Source organism: Phyllostomus discolor, chromosome 4 (genome assembly GCF_004126475.2).
Source record: "Phyllostomus discolor isolate MPI-MPIP mPhyDis1 chromosome 4, mPhyDis1.pri.v3, whole genome shotgun sequence".
Classification (NCBI taxonomy): domain Eukaryota; kingdom Metazoa; phylum Chordata; class Mammalia; order Chiroptera; family Phyllostomidae; genus Phyllostomus; species Phyllostomus discolor.
In genome coordinates, this window is record NC_040906.2 from 186,815,525 (window position 1) to 186,841,921 (window position 26,397).

At 36.4% G+C, this 26,397-nt stretch overlaps 1 protein-coding gene across 1 annotated transcript in view; it reads right to left on the reverse strand.

Annotated features, from left to right (window-relative positions):
* The window catches only part of AHI1 (Abelson helper integration site 1), a 176,751-nt gene that overhangs the window by 67,469 nt on the left and 82,885 nt on the right, over positions 1-26,397 (reverse strand). Inside the window, 1 exon segment of the mRNA XM_028510246.2 lies at positions 5,458-5,513. Within this exon segment, the coding sequence (XP_028366047.1) occupies positions 5,458-5,513 (56 nt within the window).

The window sequence follows — 26,397 nt, forward strand, 5'->3', positions numbered from 1 at the left end:
TGGCACCTTGTTTCTACCCGGCGGCAGCATGGAGCTCTCGCTTAACTGTTAAGGAGTAGGTACACTTATACCGTCCTTAAATTACATTCAGCCCTTTGAAGGCAACCTCGAGGCTGATGTGGCCCCCCTTGAAAATGAGTTTGACACCCATGAGTGAATGAATGGGTGTCACCCATGAGCAAATGAGTTAGGGAACCCACATTCCTTAACTTGAGTACAAGCTGCCTTGGTGACATGACATCTGTTTCACACTGCTCTAAACTTTTATCCGTTTCATATATTGGGATTTAACTGTTTACAGCTAATTTTTCTAACGAGACTAAGAGCTACTCAAAGACACAAAGCATGTTTCATATTTTTTATATTTCCACTTTTGCCATACCACTCTCTTCTCTATCCGGTGCTTGGTACTGTACTATGCTATGCACACTCCTAATGTTTACTGGTAATGTAGAAAACAAACTCAGATTATGCCACTGTTATGTTATAATCCTCCAGTGATATAAAATTCTCAGAATGTTAAAAGTCTGCCAGGTAGAACACTTTAGAATAGTCAAAACAGAATTAAGGGGAAAAGCCTAGGAGAAACATAAATGTCAGTGAAGTGTGCTGATGGGAGAAATCGACATAACTTAAAATTTCTGGATAAAAAGCTACTGTGCAGGTACTTAAAGAAAAATATTATATTATGGACAACTCACAGTAGTCTTAAAGGAAACCTATTTTGTATTTGTATTTGAATTTCAAAAGAACTGCTTTGAATTGCTACTTTATTGATAAGTGAAAACAGATTCTTTTATGACTTCAGCTATAAAAGCTTATGGTTTATCAGTTCCCTCTCCACCCTGCAATTACCTACAGGAAGAGATTGGCCATGGGTTCTATTTTATGGGTTTTACAGGGGCACATTCACCCCAAATTACGTATTATGAATTCCTGGAAAACCCTACAAACCGAAGAAAATAAAGTGCTTCCTTTGGATCAAAGACATTTTATTTGAACTCATGAATTTATCCATAAACAAGCTGTCCCAAATATTATGCTAAAATGTGAAAAACATATTTTATATAAATATATGGATACAATATATTCTACTAATGTGTAATAATGCAATATGCAGCAATCTTAATGCACCTACAGAGTGGGCTAAATAATAACAACCTAACAACTCAAATGTGGTGGAATAGGTACAGACACCATGAAATTTGAGAGTCTCGGAATAAAATTAAATTTGTAGAATTCAGATAAGTACATTTATGAATAAAGTTATTGTTAAGGCCAAGCAATATCATGAACATCTCAGATATATTTTCAGAATAACAAAACACTCTAAAACACATTAAAGTCTATTACTGATGAAAAATTAGGTGACAAAAATTTACCTATCAAGCCCTTAGAAAACCTAGAAGAAGTGTAATTGCCAGAATGAATGAATGAATGGCTTGTAAATTGTTTGGTCTGCCAATGAGAAAGAATAATAAATCAACATTTAAGTTTCCAATCAAACTAGGACATTTTAATCCCTAATAATTAATGCAGCCCCTGGACGGACGCGGTCCGTAGCTGAGTGTCCCAGGAGGGGACGCTGCTCCCGCCTGCTGCGGTAGATGTGTAGGCTTCTGTGGAAGTGCCAGCTGCAGTTTTATAAACTGCCAAAAAATCTATTTGTTAAAAGAATACTGTTCTTATTAGCGGGGGTTGTGGAATCACTTAATAAAGTAAAAAGAGAGAAGCAGTATTAGTCAGTGTGGCAGTTTTGGAGCTGAAGAAGCTTTACAAAAATGGATGACTGATGACAACAGGCCACACTGATGCAATCTGAATTTTACTGTATCTGTTTTTACTGGAAAACAGTCAAAAACAATTCTCCACAAATCATAGTTATTTATAATATTCAGCACGGTGTACCGTGTTTTATTTCCACCAGACAACAGGAAGAGCTATGGGAACTGCTGTGCACGTGGTTGTAATTACAGCCACGGGCTTAACTTTATTCCTCATGTAATAATCTCAAATAAGAAAAGATCAAACACGTGAGGGAAGACTTCCTTATGCTAGTTACTATTTCTCTTTGATATGCAAATGAGTCCTTCATTTAAGGTAAATATGGGACTCAAGCTAGTATCGACTTAACTATTAACTAACTTTTACACCAGTATTCCAGGGTTCAGACAGTGACCTTTGATTAATCTGAGTCTGATATTATCCTTAACTTGCTGTAGACTACAAGTAGGTGCAGCAACTAGTTCTTAAAGTGGCACAGTCTAATTATTTTCATATAATCTAATATTATGATTGTCTAATATTTTGTTTGCTTTTCCTACAATACTAAAATGTCTGAGGGAATACCATTCACAACAAAAATCAGTGAAAAGGAAGCCACAAATTTACCCATTAAATTTGAAATAGGACATTAGGTATAAATAAAAGAAAATCTGTAATACACGAGCAGGCAAAACAAGCTCCCTATACAAAAGAATAACTACTGATATCCAATGTCTCTCCTGAATTACTGAACACTAGAAGCCAAAGACGAACAATTTCTGCAGTGCTTTGAGAGGAAAAGGTTATGTCCAAATAATTAAAAATCCTGGCAAGCTGTCTTATGCAAAGACAACTAAGAGATACTATAAAATATAACTTAAAAATGTACTCTTAGATATAAACTAGGTTAAGAACTTAGAATGCAAAAAAAAGTAAGGAGTAACTATAGCTAGTAAACAAGAAAGGTTTGCTTCTTTTTGATGGAGGGGGTAATGCCATGTGGGGATATTTTTTTTACTTCCTATCAAAGGCACCTCAAAAACAGATATGATGTTAATTACATCAGAAAGAAAAATTTCCAAATGTAAATATTAGAGTGCATATAGTAAAATTTTAAAAAGCAAATTAAAAAGGGAATGAGAGAAAACACAGAACAAAGATACACAGGTGATTTCTGTCAGGACAACCTATATTTTCTTAAGGAATACTCTATCATATTACAGTGCTACAGAACCAAACTATCCTCTGCAACCATGTATTCACTGAAAAGCTCATTCTAACTCGGAATGTAAGACACACACCTTTCCCTGTTATAGAGGTTTGAGAAAGTCTCTTTTCCGTCACCCAATGAATAGCTGTAGCCAGTATCGTGCACTCCCTTAGACCCAAGGCATTCATGGTGGTACTCAGAGCAGAAGGGAACTGGGATGCTAACGTGTAGAGAGAAGTACACTAGAAATTGCTGGTTAGGTACAAAGTCAAGAAGTCACTTGGGGCTCCAGCCTCAGCCATTCTGTAATCCTAGCCAACTCCCTTTCTATTTTTTTCTCAGACTCCAGGAATATCTCTCCTTTTCAGGCCAACCTAGTACAAAAAGTTTGAACTTACAAATATCCCACCTTAAATTTTTTAGACAACCCTAGCTGGTATGGCTCAGTGGACTGAGCACTGGCCTGTGAACCAGAGGGTTGCAGGTTTGATTCCTAGTCAGTGCACATGCCTGGATTGCAGGCCAGGTCCCCAGTAGGGGTCACATGAGAGAAAACCACATACGAATGAGGATCTCTCTCCCTGTCTTTCACCCTCCCTTGACCTCTCTAAAAAATAAAATATTTAAAAAAAATTTTTAGGCAAGCCTTTCCCCATTTCTTCCATCTCTACATATTTTCTTCTCTTAATCCCTTTAAAGAAAATGAGAACATATAGATGCAAAGGATGGAAATTAGGTAAAATTGTATTTTCTGTGAAAATCAGACTTTATCTTCCAGGACACTGAGTAATGGACACATTCTATTTAGAGGTTATGGAGAAAGGGCCAAAGGTAGCGGTCAGTAAGCGGGGGACTGGGGAGGACAGGGGTAGTAGAATATACACAGTTTGTAGTAAAAAGAGAGAGGAGAAGAGCTTTAAAAAATGTAAAAAGGAAACTTGGCTCAAGTCAAAACCTGGAGAACTGAGTGTCTGGGGAGGGCCTGTATACACCGACCGAATATATTAAAACTCACTGACTGCACAGAGTAGAAATGTTATTAATATAATAGAAACTGACATTTATAATCTAAATGGGAAAAACAATCAAAAGACCAACAGTACCTAAACTATTATTATTAGATATTGTTCCTAAATCATTGGAGTTATTTTGAGATCACTACTGGGAATGTTAATACCATTATTTCTCATTCTCATGAGTTCATGACGATTCGGTTCTATTATTTCACCACTTAATTAACATGGGAATCTGTAATCAGCCTACACACAAAACACTCTGCCAGGATGCACTTTTCTAAGTTCCAGAATGTACAAAAATCCCTCCAGAAACGGAAACACCGGTGCCACAGGAATGCCTGCAGGAGTAACACACATTTCAAAAGTATGCAAAATAACCCAATGTGTATATGATTCAAATACTTTAAAATAATTTATTTTCCATAATTGCTAATCTTTAATTTTAAATACTAAAGAATAAAACTTACCTAAGACTATGGCTACTAAAGGATAATTGCAACACACACGATAGCCAACTATTTTTGAATATTACAGTGATGATCAGTTCCTCAAACACCAGTCTTTACTGCAGCTCCACAGACTACTAAAAGTCATCAAATATGCTGAATTACTCATATGGGTTTATTACAAATAGAAATCGGAGTCAATCTGCCTTTGAGGAAAATATTATCAATAAAATTCAAATATAGTAGGATATTGTCTTCATTTTCTTGAAAAAGATATTAGATATTACCAAATTTTTCTAACAGCAGGAAATGATGAGTTGTATGAAGTACTTAATGAATAGCAAGGACAAGAAATAAGGTTACGCTTTATGAAGAGGAACATACACTCTGGTCTATATCATCATAAATCTTTCAAGTGGGAATTACCAACTGGTATATACTTCACGTAGATATTACATTCGTGGACAAAATTTAATCATTTTCTTTCTATATCATCTTTATAATTATTTTTAATATACTGAGTGACACTGCAACTGTTAAATGCCTTTTGTTGCCTGGTAGTAATATAAGAAGGATAAAAGAAAAGACTTGGATGATAACGAAGCCCGGTAATCTGTAAGAAAACGGAAGCATAGTGGCCTTCTTCCACTGCTGCAAAACATTCACTCTCAATGAGGCTAGTGCACACAATAACGCTCATATTAGAAAGGGTGTAAATTAATTTGCACAGAGATTTACATTGTCAAGAGTATGAGGTATTTTTAAATTAAAAACTGTTCTGTTTATAACATTAATATTAACAAGTACCCATAAAAATGATACAGATGTTATTTTTTTACACCTTGGCAAAAATTAGTAAATTTTCTTCATCAATTAGAAAACATAAGGTTCACTTTCTTGACAGGATATAAATTTCCGACAAAAGGGAGGTGACAAGAGTTTTCTACAATGTCACAACTATAGCCAGTACCACTGTGTAGCTTCTTACCAGTTTTAACAAAGCAGAAATACATTGTCTTACCGTTGGTGCTGCATCTACGTGTTGGTTCGAAGGCATTTTTTCTGTGTTGATAATTCCTATGAAAAGAAAAGGCTGTGAATATGTGCTTATTATACCTGTTCATTTTATTTTGAAAACATTTATGTCAGTAAGACATGACTCCTACAGCTTACAAGGAAAAAAAGCATCACTTGCATGGCAGGGCCCTTTAAAATTCTATCATGGATTCTACGGTCACAAACAGCTGGGGAGTTTAGCCAAGAGACTCGACCTCAGGTGCGATAGGCCAATTTCCCCCTTCCAGGGGCCTTCAGCAATAGTGCAAAATGTGTCCACCTCCTGCTGTCGGCTCAGAAATTATACATACACCATTATCTCTGCCCTGCTGCATTTCTTCCTTGAAAATTTATTTCTGACTCGAGGTCATCAAGTTTTCATAAAGAAATATCACCAAAGCTAGAAGAAATCACTTCCTTATTTTCTAAAAAAGAATAAATAAATCTATTTGAATTTCTCTTTGATCTGACTTCCTACTATGACACATTGTATTATTTATTCAATCACCATGGAGTATCTGGAAAATTAAAATTCCCTTTGATTCTCCCTTTAAAATGATAACACTGACTGATAAACTTGAAAAAAATCCTTTTATCATGTAAGGATTTATCTTTTTGTTCCCAATGTTCTTTACTCCATTTCCCTGTAATAAACACCTCCTAAGGATATAACACACTGCATCTCATCTGTAAAGATACTGGTTCAAAGTCAAGCTCTAGTTAAAAATGAACACGTGTGGATCTCATTTACTTGACAGTCTGTCCATCAGCAAACCAGTGAGTTAGGATAGAATAGAATAGTTTGTTCAAATAATCCTCAAGGCTCTCACAGGCAGGGATGGTTAGAAGTGAGACTGCAGTGTACTGCTAGTGGCAGTTAGCAAAATTCCTAGTTGAAACAAAATATTAGTTCTTATTTACAGGCATTTAACTTATTTTTCTTAAGGTATGATTGAGATTAACACAAAACAATCACTTTTTGTCACTTTGCAAGAGTATATTCAAAATAAAGTACAAAAATAAACAAAGTACCATGAAACATGATTAAAAAATTTTGTTTCATTAAAAAAATTTTTCTCAATATCTATTATTAGCCAGTGCAGTATAAAGGACAGTACCATCAGGACAGTGCAGTATAAAGGACAGTACCACCTTTATTTAATCAACTAATATATATTGAGTGGCTACTTGGTACTCTGTAATAAAAGATAAATTATAAAGGATAAATTATGATTTCTGACCTCAAGAGTGCCTGAAAGAAAAAGATATCCTTTTCTGAAGAAGTACCACAGAGCAAATAAACAGTTTTATATTAAGTATAATAACAATTTTCAAGGTAATTTTCACAGACACATTTTTATTCATATAGTAACACTGGCCTTGAATTTTAAAATATTTTTTCAAAACCCGAGTAAAATATATTGTAAAATATTAAAATAATGCCGATTCCTTTTTTCTATTTAAAGTGAAATTTTAATTAAAAAAATTTTTTTAATGTTCGAATACAGTTGTCTCCATTTTCTCACCACCACTCTCCCCCACCCTACCCAAATAATGCCAATTCTTTTTTTTTAAGATTTTATTTATTTACCTTCAGAGGGAAGGGAAGGTAGGGAGAAAGAGGAGGAGAGAAACATCTATGTGTGGTTGCCTCCCACTCACTCGCAACTGGGACCTGGCCTGCAACCCAGGCACGCACCCTGACTGGGAATCGAACCCACGACAGTTTGGTCCACAGGCTGGCATTCAATCCACTGAGCCACACCAGCCAGGGCTCTTAATGCAAGATTTTAACAATATCAAAGTATATACAGAACAAATGGGGAAATCCTCTCTGCCCCAGCCCACATGTTCCCACAACCCTCCCTAGGTGCAGCCACTAGGACCAGACTGGCGTGACGCCTGTGTCCTCACTGTTGTCATCTGCTGTCAGATTGACCTAGAGCTATTACTGATTTTAAAATTCTTACCAATTACAAGCAACTTCAAAATGATGAAAATTAAACAAAAAGAATACAAAGAAATCTATATTTTGTTTATAAAATTAGAAAATAACTACATAATTAACCATTCCAATTTTGGGATGTGTTAAAAATTAAGTTTTAGAAGTGGGTTATCCAAAGACATAATCTTAGTTTTAAATCCTAGTTTTAAATAATACCATTTGGAAATACAATCATACATGCTTGTTCAAACTTTCAGTGAAGACTATACAGAAAGTTACGTTTAAGTTAAAATATCCCCAAATAGCTCTGTTCTATATAAATTTTACCTAAATAACCTATATTTATCTATATTTGTACCTTATTTCACCTTTATAAAGGTGAAAGCTCATAATAAGTAGCTTGCAGTGGGGGCCATTTTTGTGTGTCAACTTGGCTAGGCCACAGTACCCAGATATATGGTCAAACATCCCACAAGTTCCTGGGAAGGTATTTTTTGGATGGTGTTAACATTTATATCAGTAGACTTTAAGTAAAGCAGATAACGCTCCCTATTGTGGGTAGGTCTCATCCAATCAGTTGGAAGCCTCAAAAAAGACTGACCTCTCTGAAAAAGAGGGACTTTTGTCATTAGACAGTTTTTGAACTTGATCTGTAACTCTTCCCTAAGTGTCTGGCCTGCCAGCCTGCCTGAAGATTTTGGACTTCCCAGCCTCCATAATCCTGTGAACCAATTCCTTAAAATAAATCTATCTACAAGCACACTGTATTGGTTCTCTTTTCCTGCAGAATACTGACTAACACACTTACTTTATGGGAAACATTAAATAAAATGTTATTTGCAATGTTTATATTCTAAGTTAAATATCTGTTCTCTAACTATATTAATGATGTAGAAGCATAGTTAAAATATACAATTTATGATGGAGTATTTTAAAATCAGAATACCTCAAAATGAACTTAAGAAAATATAACATCTATAGAGTTAATCAATCTATCAATAAATTTTTAAAAATATAAAATCAATGTGTCTATAAATAGTTACTGCTAAATAGTCTGACAACCTCTGCTTTTTAATGCTTGTATTATTTACATGTGATGCAATTAAAGTATGGCTATGTTTAAATTTGTCATCTTGCTATTTTATTTCCTCCTTTTCTGTACTCTTTTGGAACAACAAATATCTTTATTATTCCACATTATATATCCTGTATGGCTAAATTTTTCAATATATATCTTTATATTTGTAATGGTTAATCTACAGGTACAATAGACATCTTCATTACAGTCTGCATGAAATTAGGATTTTCCATTTCATAAATAATACAATCATCTTAAAACAGTATTATTTCATTTATCCTATCACCCTTTATGCTACTGTTGGTTTATTTTACTTCTACATGTTATAAATCCCACAATATATTGTCAATATAGCTGTTTTAAACAGTCAATAGTCTCTGATAATTTTAGAAAAATTAGTCTTTTATATTTAGATGTACAGCATTAGGCAGAAGGCCTGCTTGAGTGTAGTTGGTAGGGTAATAATATGCATGTAATAATTTATAGTATTAACTTGAACACTTCACCTAAAATGTTATAGTGTGCTTGAGTGTGATATTGTTGTGTTACAGAATTGCATGCTTGTGGTTTTGTAATAAAAAAGGGGCTTTATTTGTGCTGGAATCTGTACATTTATCCTTTCCAGGGTTTTCATTCTTCTCTGCAGATTCAAAATTTCATCTGAGATCATTTATCTTTCCTACAAAATCTCTTGTAGAATAAGTCTGCTGGTGACTATGTTATTCTTTTTTCCTGAGAAGTCTTTAGTAGGTATCATTTATGAAGAATATTTTTGCAGCCCTGGCTGGCATAGCTCAGTGGATTGAGCGCGGGCTGGGAACCAAAGTATCCCAGGTTCGATTCCCAGCCAGGGTACATTCCTGGGTTGCAGGCCATAATCCCCAGCAACCACACATTGATGTTTCTCTCTCTATCTCCCTCCATTCCCCCTCTAAAAAATAAATAAATATTTTTTAAAAAAGAGAGACAAAAGGAAAAAATAAACAAATGGGATCTCATCCAAATAAAAAGTTTTAAAAAAAAAAGAATATTTTTGCTAGGTATTGAAATCTAGGTTGATAGCCATTTTCTTTCAGCACTTTATTTCATCCATTGTTTTTTTTTTTTTAAAGATTTTATTTATATATTTTTAGAGGGGAAGGGAGGGAGAAAGAGAGGGAAACATCAATGTGTGGTTGCTTCTTGTGCAACCCCTACTGGGGACCTGGCCTGCAATCCAGGCATGTGCCCTGACTAGAAATTGAAACAGTGACCCCTTGCTTTGCAGGCCCGTGCTCAATCCACTGAGCCACACCAGGCAGAGTTCAGCCTATTGTTTCTTATGAGAAGGTAGCCATCATTCCTATTGTTATTCCCCTGAATGTAATACGTTTTCACTTGACTGCTTTTACCATTCATTTTTAGGTTTCCTTTTCTTTAGTTTAATTAAGATGTATTAGGTGGGGTTTCATTTACATAAAGCTTTGGGGTTTGCTAAGCTTTTTATATGTTAGGTTAATGTTTTTTACTGAGTTTGAAAACTACTAGGTCATTAATTTCTTCACTATTTTTCTCTAGTTTCCTTCTGGAATTCCAATTATACCTGTTTAGTAGTTCATTTGATGCATCACACAGGTCTGATGCTCTGTTACCTCCTCCCCACTCCCTTAGTTTCAATTTGGTTAATTTTTTATTGTCCTGTCCTGAAGTTCACTGATCCTTTCTTTTTGACTGTGTACTATCTGCTCATAGGCCCACTTACTTACTTTTTTAAATTCATTTACTCTTCAGGTGTAGAATTTCCATCCTTTTTTTTTTTTACCATTTCTCTGTTAAAATTCTCCATCTTTTCACTAATTTTTCCCAGGTATCCTAAGAAATTATTGAATATATGTATAAATGGTATTTTAAAGTTCTTGTCTAGTTCTGACATTTTGATCACCCTTCACTAATGGTTCTTTTTCTCAATTATGGGTCACCTATTCCTGCTTATTTATATACTTCATTATTTCTGATTTTAGGTTAGAACTGCTAGATATATAATCAGTGAAGAATGAAATAAAAAATATGTTCCTTCAGGAAAGGCTCACATTTTCCTCTTTTATCAAACTACAATGAAAGGTGGATCTTTCTGTACAAACCAGGAGTTGGCCTGGGTTGGGGACTGAGCCATTGCTTTAGTTAATTTCAAAATATCTATTAAATATCCCCCAAATAAGGTATCAGTTGCTACCTCTAGGAGAATTGAGATTTAAGCATCTAGCTATTCAAAGAACTCTGCCTTTCCCCCAGTTTCCTATTTTACTGCTTATGCCACAGCTGTCCTGTTGGTAGAATTGATGGGTGGAGAGGACTGACTCACATTTGGGGTCTTTTAGATCCCAATCCATCGTGCTAGTCCCCATGATTCTTAGAAGTTCAGATCATTTCTATCTCAGCAAAATCACTTTGCCTGTAAAAGGCTTGCTCCTCTGCTCTCCTGTGTCTCTCCGTCTTAATAAATGCTCCCGGGTATTAACGTGACTACTGGTGTACGCTACCTTAGAGAGCAGGACTCAGTCCTCTGTGGAATTTATTTCATTTGGACTTCTTTCTGTCCATGTCTCTCCGATGACTTTTAGTTTACGTGAGTCTTCTCAATAACCTAGTAGGAGTGATGATCATTCCCAATCTCCACTTTCACTTATAGTGCTGCTGCTTAATTTTTCTCTGTTATTGTTTTTGGTCATTTTCAATGCATACTCCTTTTTATCTGAATTTGTTTCTAATTTTTACTAATGTTTAACTGTGCTATAAACACACTATTATTTATCCAAATGAATATCTGAAAATTCTGTCCAACTGCCATATTTACCAATACCTCTCTGCTCCACACCAAAAAACTTTAAGAAGGTTTTTACTTCTCTATTCTTTTATATAAATTTATACAGTTAAATTTAAATGGACGGAAATGCATAGGAATTTGTGTAAGTGCTAAGTATAAAGTTATTTATTTTTTAAGATTTTCTTTATTTATTGTTACAGAGAGGGGAAGGGGAGAAAGAGAAGGACAGAAACATCAATGAGTGGTTGCCTCTCCCGTGTCCCCTACTGGGAACCTGGCCCAGAATCCAGGCATGTGGTTGAGTGGGAATTGAACCGGCAACCTATGGCTTATAGGCCAGCGCTCAATCCACTGAGCCATACCAGCCAGGGCAGAGGATAAAATGTTTTACTGTATCTGAGTTTCTGGTGTGTTGGGCAAGGGGTATAAGGTGGGAGAGCTTTGTTCTCCTTGCTGCTGAACAAGGACCTGTGCAGGCAAAGCAAGATTCTTCTAAAAGAGTAGACAGAAAATGGTTTTTTCAGAGTTCACTGAGGTCTCTGAGCTAGCAGAAGCTCTAAGTCCTCTGGGGAGCTGGGTGTATCTGTTGGTTTAACATCTGTAGTACATCGAGGGCCTGGCGGAGTGTGTGGGCCACACTGGACGTCCACGCCCAGTCCACTGGGAGATGGCTTCAATACGAAACTGCTAAGACTTGAAGGGCAGAAGCCTGTTCCTGTGTCTCTGCAGAAGGGTGACCAGGTTTCTGGTTTTTTGCAACAGCTTATGCATCCCTCTTAACAGCTGGAACTGCAAACCCTGAGCATGCAAACAAAACTAACAACTCTTATAAGGAGTTTTAGTAACCTGAAGAAGACCAAAGATAATAATGGAAAAATTAGATTATCTGTTAAAATAAAACAAATGAAGTCCAGCAACTTTGAAGAATTTGAGGATAATTAATTAACAAACAACAAAGGTGCCCTCATTTGAAAAGGAGGAAACTTGGCTCACAGGAAGTAAATCAGAAGATGGGTGACATTCCCAAGGTCACACAATCAAGGAGCAGCAGCAGCAGGACTGAAACCCATGCATCTAAGTAACAAAAATCTTCTGGACCCATTTATGTGTTTGTTTAGCCCCTGTGGTCAGGACCTAATTTTATTCATCTTTGTATCCGCAATACCTAGGCCAAATGCTTCAAACATAGAGGGTCCTCAAGGGTTGACTCAAATACTGACTAAACGGCTGTAATGTATGGCATATCCATGCAGTGTTAACAGATGACATTAATCACTGGAATGTTTGAGTTAAATGTTCTGGGACTAATTTCAAAAATCAGGGCATGTTAATTTACTACTTCCTCTGGTAATGTTTTTAAATTTAATATGAAACTCAAATGTATTACTTAAAAATTTTCCTGATTTTCCAGACATTAACACACTCTAGAGAAGGTAGTGGAAGAAATTTTATGCTTCTTGGGAGATGCTTTAGGTATTTCATTTTGTAGGAAATCAGAACATGACATTTTAGCCCGATTGTACTTGACTGATCTGAACAGCTGAATGACATATATTTTTAGTTTCCCTAAACTCTACCAACCTTCAACTCAGGATCATGATCAAGGGAAAGAGAAAACAAAGATGATCAGATTTATTGCAGAAGCAAAAACAGGGAGAAATATGTGCCAAATTCTAAAGTCAGAATGTACATCCAGCTATCTTATGTATCATCACCAAATGTTTATGGGCTATCCACTAAGCACAAGGCACTGGTAGGCGGGAGAACTTTGACCTCCCCTTTCATTACAACATTTTAAGAGGTTTTTGCTTCAGGTAACACTATAACCATGCACCCTATTTGAGTTCTGGAAATCTTTTGGCCATGAATCTTTTATAGGGCAGAGAAAGAGAATTATGCTTCAAATATTTATGGCCAAGAAAAAATAAAGTATTTCAATAGAAATACTTCTACTGAATTCAGTAGTATTTCAGTAGAATTTTAGTTTTTTTACCTTTCTTCTTCTTTTGTTATTGTCTTACAGTTGTCCCAAATTTCCCCCTTTGCCTTCCTCCACCCAGCCCACCCCACCTCCCTACACCTTGTCCATGTCCATGGGTCATTCATACACTTTCTGTGACTAGTCTCTTGCCTTTCTTTCCACTATTATGCCCCTCCCCCCGTCAGTCTGTTCCATATTTCCATATCTCTAATATCTCCAGTTCTACTTTGCTCCTTAGTTTATTTAGTTTATTAGATTCCTCTTATAAGTGAGATTATATGGTATTTGCCTTTCATTGACTGGCTTATTTCACTTAGCATAACATTCTCCAGTTCCATCCATGCTGTCACAAAGGGTAGGAGTTCCTTCTTTCATTCTACTGTGTACAATTCCATTGTGTAAATGTACCATGGGTTTTTTATCCACTCATTTGCTGATGGGCACTTAGGTTGCTTCTAGCACTTGGCTATTGTAAATTGTGCTGCTATGAACATTGAGGTGCATAAGTTCTTTTGAATTGGTATTGTGGGATTCTTAGGGCATATTCCCAGTAGTAGAATTGCTGGGTCAAAAAGTAGTTTCATTTTTAATTTTTGAGGAAATTCCATACTGTTTTTCACAGTGGCTGCATCAGTCTGTGTTCCCACCAACAGTGCGCTAAGGTTCCCTTTTCTCCAGGTCAAGCCAGCACTTGATGTGTGCTGATGTGTTAATGATAGCCAGTAGTTAGTCAGTTAGCTACTTAAGAATTGGAAAAAAATAAATAAAACAGTTTTTCAGATAATCATTTATACCTAGAAAGTCCAAGAGTCAATGATAAAATTAGCAAAACCAACAGAACTAATAAATAAATGAGAAAGTCAACACAATATTAAATATAAAATATAAAATATCAATATCCTTTACACATTCAAACAACCAATCAGGAGATGTAATTGAAGAGAATATCTAATTTATAAGAGTGATGAAAGATAGAATACTTGAATAAACACAAGAAATGTACAAAAATGTACTAAGAAACTGTTAAAATACTTCAGAAAGACATAAAAGTCTTGAACAAATGGAAAGACATCCTTGTTTTGAGACAAGATGATATAACATCATACAAGTGACCATTCTGTTCAAGATAATATATAAAGTAATGTCATTGCAATTAAAAAGGTTTTTTTCCCTCACATTAGACAAGTTGATTCTAAAATTCATATAGAATATGTAATACCACCCAGAAAAATCCTGGAGTGGGAGAAAGAGCAATGAGTGAAAATAAGCTTTACTAAATATCTGTATCTGTATCAAGCCCCTGTAGTTAAAACAATGAGGTAATGGTACAGGAGTAGATATGCAGACAACAGAACACATTAAAATGTTCGGAATATATCTAACTACAGAAGGAAGGTTGATAACATGAAGCAGAAGAAATATTTTTTAATATATGGTATTGGGATAGCTGGGTAAAATTTTTAATTTTCTTTTTTTTTAATGCTCACCAGTGGACATTGGATATGTTTATTGATTCTAGAGAGAGAGACAGGGTGAGAGAGAGACAGAGAGAGAAACATCAATGTGTGAGAGAAACATTAATCCATTGCTTCTTATATGCACCCTGACCAGGGATCGAACCCACAACCCAGATATGTGACTGACAGGGGATTGAACCTGCAACCTTTTGGTGTATGGGATGATGCTCCAGCCAACTGGGTCACCCAGCCTGGGTAAACATTTAAAAAGAAAATTGGATCCATACCTCATACCATAAAACAGAAAAGTTCTTAATGGGTCAGAGATTTAAATGATAAAAATGAAGCTATATCAATCTGAAAAGAAAATACAGCAAATACCTTTATAAACCTAAGTATGAAAAAAGCTTTTCTAAACAAAAGTTTTGCAATACAGAGTCAAAAGCCAAATGACAATCTGGGCAAACATATTTGTAACCTACATTACTGATGAATGCTGAATCTCCCAATTATATAAAGAAAAAAAACATACAAATACAATATACAATAAAGGTAATTTAAAATTTGAATTGGAAATATTAGTATAAACTAATTGGCTTTTAAAAACTTGATTTGCTAGATATGTCCACTGAAAGGTCTTAGAAGCAATGATATCCCAATAGCAGTAAGTGTACTTAATGCCAGATATTAGTTTCTAAATTCCACTGTTCACTAAATGGTACCAGTGATCCTTGGAGAAATGACTGATTCCAGCTTTGGGGCAAAGTACAAGGTGAACCTAGGACACCATATATTAGGAAGTACTCAAAGGCTAACAGGTTTGTGTCAAAGAACATGGGAATAGATGTGAACGGGCTCTCCTTCATCAAATTACACTCAATTTGGGTAACACGAAGAAAATGGCAGTAAAGCAGTATAAGAAACTGAATTTAAAAGTCTATAATACTCAAAAAGGGGCCTTAAAAAAAAAAAGGACTACTCTTCTCGATCGCCCGCCAGCCAACAAGTGTAGAAACAATTATAACATTGGAAACCCACCATTCTGCATGCCCCTCACCAGTGAAATAGTTAATTCAGGCAAGGACCATTAATGGATGCTGAAACCATTGAGTAAGGTTGTTAGGTAACAGGATATTCACATGTCTCAAAGTGAACATTCATCCCCTGACATTACTCAGCAATTACAAAGGGAAAAGTTTATCTTTACAAGAGATCTGGTGTCTTACCTTAATCAAGGACAAAATTAGCAACATGATTAGTGAGATGACCTGGCATTATATGTCACCTAATCTGATGTAAAAAAGTACCTGTCAGAGTATTCTTGCCAAAAAAGTCTGCCCTGAATCTAATCTCGATGAAATAGGTAAAAATCAAAACACTGGACATTCTACAGAACAACTGGTCCAACCAGACTCCTTACAAAACTCAATGTCACCACAAACCCAAAAAAGATTCTAGATCTGTGCTATTTAGTTCCAAATATTAATCCAAAATTAAATTCACTGACCCACTGAATATACAAAGTTAGCGTATCTTTAACTTTTAAAGTCATGGCCAGTTATTTTAATTGTGCTAACCTATAATTAGTCAAAAATCCTACAGTATTTATTTCTGTTTAAAAACTACCAAGAACGGCATAAAATTTTATTTTTTGTATATTTTATTGATTATGTGTTACAGTTGTCCCATTTTTCCTTCCCTTTATCCCCATCTGCCCTGCACCCCCAGTCCCAACAGCATCCCCACCCCCTTAGTTCATGTCCATGGATCGCACATATAACTTCTTTGTCTTCTCCATTTCCTCTACTATTCTTAGCCTCCCCCTATTGTGTACCTACCTACCAATTATGCTTCTTATTCCCTGCACCTTTTCCCCCATTCTTCTCCCTCCCCATCCCCATTGATAACCCTCCATGCGATCTCCATTCCTGTGATTCTGTTCCTATTCTAGTTTTTTGCTTAGTTTGGTTTTTAGGTTCAGTTGTTGACAGTTATGAGTTTGTTGTCATTTTACTCTTTATAGTTTTGATCATCTTTTTCTTAGATAAGTGCCTTTAACATTTCCTATAATAAGGGCTTGGTGATGATGAACTCCTTTAACTTGACCTTATCTGGGAAGCACTTTATCTGCCCTTTCATTCTAGATGATAGCTTTGCTGGATAGAGTAATCTTGGATGTAGGTCCTTACCTTTCAAGACTTTGAATAGTTCTTTCCAGCCCCTTCTTGCCTGCAAGATTTCCTCTGAGAAATCAACTGACAGTCTTAGGGGAATTCCTTTGTAGGTAACTGTCTCCTTTTCTCTTGCTGCTTCTTTTAAGATTCTCTCCTTATCTTTAATCTTGGGTAATTTAATCATGATTGTCTTGGTGTGTTCCTCCTTGAGTCCAACTTCTTTGGGGCTCTTCAAGCTTCCTGGACTTCCTGGAAGTCTATTTCCTTTGCCAGATTGGGAAAGTTCTCCTTCATTCTTTTTTCAAATAAGTTTCAATTTCTTGCTCTTCCTCTTCTCCTTCTGGGACCCCTATGATTCTGTGTTGGAATGTTTAAAGTTGTCCGGGAGGTTTCTAAGTCTCTCCTCTTTTCTGAATTCTCGTTTCTTCACTCTGTTCCAGTTGGATGTTTTTTCTTCCTTCTGCTCCAAATCATTGATTTGTGTCCCAGTTTCCTTCCCTTCACTCTTGGTTCCCTGTACATTTTTCTTTATTTCACTTTGCATGGCCTTCACTTCTTTCTCTATTTTGTATCTGTACTCAATCATTTCTGTGAGCATCCTGATTACCTGTTTTGAATTCTGCATCTGATAGGTCGTCTATGTCCTCATTGCTTAGTTCTTTTCCTTTAGTTTTGTTCTCTTCTTTCATTTGGGCTCTACTTTTTTGTCTTGGCCCACCTGTTATGTAGTAAGGGGCAGAGCCTTAGGTATTCTCCAGGGCAGGGTAACCCATGTTGCTGTGTTGTGGCACTGTATGTGGGGGAGGGGTCCAAGAGGAAACAATGCTGCTTGCTGGGCTCTCAGCAGGCTTTCAGTCACTTCCCCAGCTACCCACAAGCAAATTGGGCCCATCTGGCCCTGATTCCCAGGTGGATGGATGGTCTTATATATGTTCTAGGACCCTATGGGTCTCCAACAAACTCTCCTGTGAGGCTGGGAGTTTCTCCTATAGCAGTAACCCCCACAGGTTTTTACAGCCAGAGGTGTTGAAGCTTGTTTCCTGTGCTGGAACCCTGGGTTGCACAGACTGTCTCACTCTCCAGTTGTTCTCCTTGGCTTATGTGCATGTGAATGTGGGACCACCTGTTCCACCAGCTGCCACCTCGCCAGGCGAGTCTATCGCATTGCTATCCTCTCTGCCCCAGCTGCCTGTCTCCGCCCCTTCCACCAGTTTGGATGAATGTTTCTTCTTTAAATCCTTGATTGTTGGACTCTTATACAGTTCAATTTTCTGGCAGCCCTGGTTATTTTTTGTTTTTAAATTGGTTATTGTCCTTTTTGTTGTGTGAGTAAACAAAATGTATCTACCTACACCTCCATCTTTGCCAGAAGTCCTTGTTAAAAAAACTGCATACAGTATTAGTATTTAATAAGCTCTAACAGGAAACTGAAGTCAGTTCAAATCACATCCTTTGTGACATGCTGTATTCAATCGGAGGACAGTCAGATATGCTTCAGATAAAACTGTGCCACACATTACACAAAGTAAAAATACTTAAATTCTGTATGTTTAATCCTTAAAATATAATTTAGTATCTGTAAGTCTTACATGAATTATTAGTTATTTTAACAATAATGTTATAGTACCATCAAAATCATAAGCACAGGCACAAAAAAAGGATATAACATAATCCAGGCATTTCTTTCGTATTCAAATTTGTCATTGCAATGAAGAATTAAACAAAGGCATATAGCATAAAACATACTTCTTATAATTACTTATGTGCTCAATTGTTTTTGTTTTTTCACTTTTTGAGTAGCAAACAGACAAGATGTAACCTCAATCATCCTAATGCTTCTTAGTCTCTTGGCTTCTTTTCATTCAATAGCCTCTTCCAGCTTATCTCCTTAACTTCTGTGAATTCAAGGACTATACATATGCCACTGACTCCTTAACCTATACTTAATGCGCCAAGCTTTATTTCAAAGTCAAGTTCCTAGCTCAGGGCTTACACACAGTAGGACAGTTAATAAATGAGTCTCAAATGAATGAACAAGTTATTAGATATATCACTCCAGATGTCTTCCAGGCATCTCAAACTCAATATATCCAAAAAATAAAGTTCATTAACTTTTCCCCAATATTCCTATATTTTCCCATTTTTAATAGATTGCCATCCACTCATCCACTGAGATTAAAAGCTTTAGTTACCCTCAAATTCCATTTCTTTATCCCTTACCACTCACACATTTCTACTTTCTTACTTCAGTCCTGTTCTCCCACCTCAATTATTAGAATCACCTTTTAACTGGGTTTCCTCACTAAAATGTCCTAACATGTCTTATGATTATTAGTCTTCACATATGATAACGATTAGTTTAAATACTGCCTTCTCTATGAGGAATTATTTGTCACTACATCATATATACTCTGCAGAACACTTTGTTCATCTTTCTTAATACAGCCAGTATCAAACTGTACAATCCCACCTACATCCCCCTTTTAAACGTATGTCTCTAGTGAATACCTTTAATGCTAGGAATGGGGCGGTGTTCTGCACTTTATTTGCACAAGGTTCTGTATAATCTGGGACCTCGCTATCCATCTGGCCTTACTGTCTTCTATTTTCCCCCTCATCCCCTCCACTCTAGCCATACTGGCCTCTCTACTGCTCAAAATGCACATAAAGCACGCTCCTAACTTAGGATCTCGGTCAGGGATAACATGGTTTCTTTCTCCTTCAAAATTCTGCTCAGGTCAGCTTCTTTGTGAAGCATTCCTTGATCATCCCATTTAAAACAGCAGCATAACCCCACTCCCCAGTTCACTTTATCTCTTTTCCCTATTTTGCTTGCCTTTTATTCTGTATTTGTTTGCTTGCTTACTGTCTGTCTCTCTTCACTGGATGGTAAGCTGAATAAGAACATGGATTTTTACCTGTTTTGTTTACAGATAACATTCACATAACACCTATAATAGCGCCTGGGACAACGTTAAGTATTCACTGGGTACTTATTGAATGTATGAATGAATCTTGCTTTCCCAGTATCTGCATAAACAGGAATTAAACATCCTTTAGCATTAAAAAACACACAAAAAAAGGACAAAGTTAAAGTGAGAAAGGATTTAATAATGGAAAAAAAGTATTTTTATTACACCAGTATGGTACTGAGACTGTAGGAAGGTAAGAACTCATTTTCTCAGTTCTATCCACAAAAGATATAAATAATTTAAATTCTAGGAATGAATAATAAATTTCAATCCTGAACATAAACATGATAATTTAGAAAATGGATTTCCATAACTCAAAGCAAAAAGAAGTCATTTAAAAAATATGCTTATCATGCTATATCAACTTTTTCTCTATAAAAGTGGATATTAAGAAGTACATTAATTTGCCAAACTTCTACACTGTGCATTTATAATTGCCTTTAACATCGGCTTTTAAAGTGTTTTACTTTCAACTCTTTGTTAAATCTTCTCTTGAGACTATATAGATGAAAAAGACAAAGATAATATTAAATATCAAGCCTCATAATGTTACTACAAAAGAATAAAATAAGAGACAATCTTCCTAAAGCACCCCCACCCCTAAACTTTGTTGATTTTGAATTGGCCAAAATTAAAAACATTCTTTGCTCAAAGAAAATTTAACAGCTGTGAGATGTGAAAGACTTGATTCCTTTCACAAGCAGGGCAAGTATATACCACACACATAGTCACTCACACACAGTAATATGAGAGAAAATGGAGTGCTTCATAATTATTCACTCCTTCCCAGAATACCAGAACACCCTTGGGAGGCAGATTTGAAGCACGCAGCATAGTAACTAAGATTATTACATGACTCGTGACCACGCAGATTGCAAGAAAATCCAGATTCCTAGTCCTCTGCTGTCACTTGGAGGATTCATAATTGGACAATACACTGTTCTATATCATACAGACAACAAAGAATTCTAAGCAGGGCCGTGCAACTAAGTGCATTTTGTAAGGATGATACATTTAATTAGATTTATCCCTTTTTCTGTGCTCCCTCAGTGTATGCTTACTGCCTGTTGAGCTCAACCCCACTATACTGTATGTAACTGTGTCTTTGCAGCTGAATTCTTCAGCTACCCTGGGAGGACTTTTCAGGGTAGTATTTTTCTCCCATTTCTCCAGGGCTTGGCCAATCCCTATCACACAGTAGGTTCTCCACAAACACTGGATGATGAACTGTATAAATTTTTCATTAATTATAAAAAGTTTCTATTTTTTAAAGTGGCTAATAGTTTTTGTAAGGGTGCTTCCACTAAAATATAATATTTTTGGTTCTGCTAAAAAAAGATAGATATTAGTCAAAAATCATTTTCAATTTTTATTCCTTGTAAAATTATAGTTGATTTTATAGTAGAAAGACTTGGGTGGGGGGAAAGGTGCTTAAAATTAGAACAATATTCTACTTTTTACTTAATAAGCATTTACAATGCAAAAGCCTCCTAAATTGTTTTTTAAAAATGACCAGTCGCTGCATTTACTCATTTTTTAGTTTCCATATCTGTCATCGACTTTGCTCTCAAACTCATAGGCAGGTTGCTAGGAAATATACAGAGATGGAGTCTTCACATTTTCATTCAAGGAAGCTTCCTGAAAACACACATTTAAAATTCTGGAAAATACAAATCAACATTACACAGACAACTCTTTCATTACCACAAGGCCTGGTTCCTAAACCTAATTTCCATCATTAGTTAGCATTTTCAATAAATGATGGATATTCATTTCCAGAAAACATTACCAGTAAAGTCTGTGACATCACAGACTGTTCACTATCCAGACCAAGCTGACTAAACCACAAAATGCAAAAGCGTGCACTTAGCTAGTCTAAGGGAAACCTTAGGGCTACACGGAGTTTTAGAAAAGTATAACCTAACTGAGTACGAGTAAATGAGAACTTAATCTACACAGCCCTTCTCTTCTGCATGTCCAGGGCCTTCCTGTGAATTTCCAGGGCCTTCAGCAGACACAAACCAAAATGTTTAAAAACTAAAGTGTTTCTTGTCATTGATTTTATTTTTAAAAAATTACTTTAGGACATAGAAATTTATAAAGGAAACAAAAATTATTATATTTATAATAATATATCTATATACTACTATTATATTTTTAATAATTAAATAATATATTTATAATAGCTTATGATATAAATGGTATTTTATATTTCCTCCTTGACAGGGGAGGAAACTTTAAGGGTTGCTTCTTTGGTTCTTAGCAGTGCTTACCCCAAGCAAAATTAGTAAATATAAAATGATTACTAGTTTTTAAAACTTATTATTTCTCACAGAATCATAGAACATAAAGGCTAGAATGGAAGTGTTTTGAAATATGAAAAATGTTAATGTTCAGGTATATAAAGGGAAGAAATAAATATGATTAATATGGACTAAATTTGACCTTTTATTTTAAATATAAATTATAATATTGTTCACTATCAGAGATATGAACATTTTCATATACAGATATATTCCTTACAATACCGAAAAACTAAAAGTAACCATTATATTTGGCTATTGAAGAAAGGTTTCAACATTATGGAATACTCATTTCTTTCAAGACTATATATTATTAACTTTATAATCAGAAAAAATTATGGAAGAATGTATTTTAAAAATTACATATTTGAAACTAATACCCTACACTAATTTTTTATGCCCAACTGGCTTAAAAATTAAAAAGTTGCCAATTTCAGTTTGAGATTATACAATAGCAAAATGCATCATATGGCTAATGCATCCATTTACTAAAATGCATCATTTACTAAATAATAGTAAATGTAGTCTTATTCTCAAACTATAAAAACAAACAATAAAGGAGTACTTGCTCGAAAACAATTTAGTCATTCTATAACCCACTCTCTCACCCTGCCTGTTGCAGCCCTGCAGAGCTGTTGCAATTCTTCCTCTAATCCTCACTTTCACTGCACTGACAGTTTCATTTTACCTTGGAGGCCCAGCAGCAAATTCAGAACATTCACTACTTTCACCATGATATGAATTATGTTCTGATAAAGAAGTTGAAACCTTCCAAGTCTCCTTCTTTTGAATTATATAATAAAAACCACTATTGTCTTTTTTTAAAGACTTTTATTTATTTATTTTTAGACAGAGGGGAAGGGAGGAAAAAAGAAGGAGAGAAACATCAATGTGTAGTTGTCTGTCACATGTCCCCTACTGGGGACCTGGCCCACAACCCAGGCATGTGCTGACTGGGAATTGAACCAGCGACCTTTTGGTTTGCAGGCCTTCGCTCAATCCACTGAGCCACACCAGCCAGGGAAAAACCACTATTGTCTTGGAAATGTTTAATCAGTATGCCTAGAACTTGTATTCTGAAAATATACATATATGTACTAAAGCAGGGGTCCCCAACCTCCAGGCTGCAGACCGATACGGATCCAGGCCTGGTTAGAAACTGGCCCACAGAGCAGGCAGGAAGTGAGCTTGATTATAATGCACTTGAATCATCCCCAAACCACCTCTCCACCCCACCCCACTCTGCCATGTAAAAACTGTCTCCTACAAAACTGGTCCCTGGCGCCAAAAATGTTGGGGACCACTGTACTAGATGGTTATGGATATTAACATAAGACATTCACTAAGTTTAAATCTAAGAACATAGTGATTTCTCTTTCTAAAATTCAGTGGGAAGTTGGATTAATTTAAAAGAAAAAGTTTCAATAATTAGAGGGATTGAGCAAAAAGGAAAAAGGACACATGGACAACAGTGTGGTGATTGCTGGGGTGAGAGGAGTATAAGGGGACCAGATGGTAATAGAAAAAATACAATAAAGGTTAAATAGAAAAATAATTACTTGGTCAATATGGAGACTTAGGTAAACACAGCTCTCCTCCTTACACAACCACAGCGAAAATTATAACTAGGCTACAAAATAAATATTGTAAGTGTCACAAAATTGAGCTCTATGGAAGTCTGACAACCAAGGAATTACAGAAGCCACATCCATCCAAATGGGTAAGAGGGGCAGAGACACTGAACAGGAAGTCCCACACCCATGTGTGGTAGATAAAAATCGGGAGGGATACCTCAGGAGTGAGGGATCTGAGCCCCACACCAGACCACTCAGCCCAGAGTTCCAGTGCCAGGATGATGAGTACTCAAAACTTCTGGCTGTAAAAACCAGTGAGGGTTGGGGCGGCAGAAGAAACTGGGATTGATTCTCAGGAGTCTCCTCTTAAAGGTCCCGTAAGAGAGGCAGGACTCACTCTCTCTGGGCTTTAGCACCAGGGCAACACCTGGAGGAGCACGAGTGGCATACAGGGACAAATTGAAGTGTCTGGCATCAGCGAGTGCTGGGAGAGCTTCCTCCTGGACAAAACTCCAGAGGCCAGGCAGCAGCACTGTCCCCTCTCCGAGCCCTCCCCCACATACAGCCACAGAGCGGTGACATAGGTTGCCCTGCCCTGGCAATTATCTAAAGCTCTGCCCCATCCAATTTACAGGTGTGCTGTTCTACATTGAGCCATGCTACTACACAGGAAGTCAAAGCAGCTCTACCTTACACACAGAAACACACACTGAGAGGCTGCCAAAATGAGGAGACAAAGAAGTATGGCCCAAATGAAAGAACAGAACAAAACTCTAGAAAAAGAACTAAACAAAATGGAGATAAGTAATCTGTCAGATGCAGAGTTCAAAACATTGGTTATTAGGATGCTCAAGGAACTTGCTAGGTAGAGTACTTCAACAGCATAAAAAGACTCAGTCAGAAATGAAGGTTACACGAAGTGAAATGGAGAAATAATTACAGGGGACCAACAGTGGAGTGGATGAAGCTGAGAATCAAATCAATGATTTGGAACATAAGGAAGGAAAAAACATTCAATCAGAACAGCAAGAAGAAAAAGGAATAAAAAAAAAAAAACGAGGACAGGCTAAGAAGCCTCTGGGACACCTTCACATGTACCAATATTTGAATATAGGGGTGCCAGAAGAAGAGGAAGAGCAAGAAATTGAAAAACATATGCAGGAAATAGACATACAAGTCCAGGAAGCACAGAGAGTCCCAAACAAGATGGACCCAAACAGGACCACACCAAGACACATCGTAATTAAAATGCCACACGTTAAAGATAAAGAGACTCTTAAAAGCAGCAAGGGAGCCCTGGCTGGCATAGCTCAGTGGACTGAGTGCGGGCTGGGAACCAAAGTGTCCCAGGTTCGATTCCCAGCCAGGGTACATTCCTGGGTTGCAGGCCATAACCCCCAGCAACCGCACATTGATGTTTCTCTCTCTCCCCCCCCCCATCTCTCTTCCCTTCCCTCTCTAAAAATAAATAAATAAAATCTTAAAAAAAAAGTTAAAAAAAAAAAGCAGCAAGGGAAAAGCAGAGAGTTACCTACAAAGGAGTCCCCTTAAGACTGTTAGCTGATTTCTCAAAAGAAACTTTGCAGGCGAGAAGGGACGGGCCAGAAGTATTCAAAATGATGAAAAGCAAGGACCTACAACTTAGATTACTCTATCCAGCAAAGCTATCACTTAGAAGGAAGGACAGATCAACAGCTTCCCAGACAAGGTAAAGCTAAAAGAGTTCATCATCACCAGGCCATTATTATATGAAATGCTAAAGGGGGACTTATTTAAGAAAAAGAAGATCAAAATTATGAACAATGAATGACAATAAACACATACCTATTAATAATTGCATCAAAAAAACAAACAAACTAAGTAAGCAAGGAGAACACGGAGACAGAATTGTGGACACAGAGGGTGTTTTGATGGTTGCCAGATGGGTGGGGGATGTGGAGGAAAGGGTGAGGATGCAAGGGGATTAAGAAGTATAAACTGGTAGTCACAGAATAGCCACAGGGATGTAAAGTACAGTGTAGGAAATAGAGTAGCCAAAGAACTTATATGCATGACCCATGGACATGAACTAAGTGGGGAGAATGGTGGAGGGAATAGGGGTTACTGGGTGAAGGGGGACATAGAGGAACAATGGGGACAACTGTATAACAATAAAATATAATTAAAATAGTTCTGAATATACTAAAAGATAACAGCTATAATTCTTATTGCATTATAAATCTAACATGGGTTAATTTGAAAACTTTTGCTTGCAGTAAACGCTACCATCTATTTTCAAATGGCAAGTCACTGTGATGAAAAACCTTGCTCCAGGTCATAGCATAAGTAACAGAATCTGGATCTAAATCCAGGTGTCTCCAATTGCTTGGCTAAGTGCTACTACATCATCATGTATTGATTTAAATACAAAATTAAGAAAAGTTTAGAGTATTCAAGTTAATCAATATTGCTCATTAATAACACCTGCAGAGTTATGATGATGAAATCTCCCATATTATAACTATGTATGGTGCCAGTTGTAGTTACTGGAAATGTCAAGGGGGCCACTCTGTAAAGTGTATGATTGTCTAACCACTAGGCTGTACACCTGAAACTGATACAAAACAAAACTGAAAAGA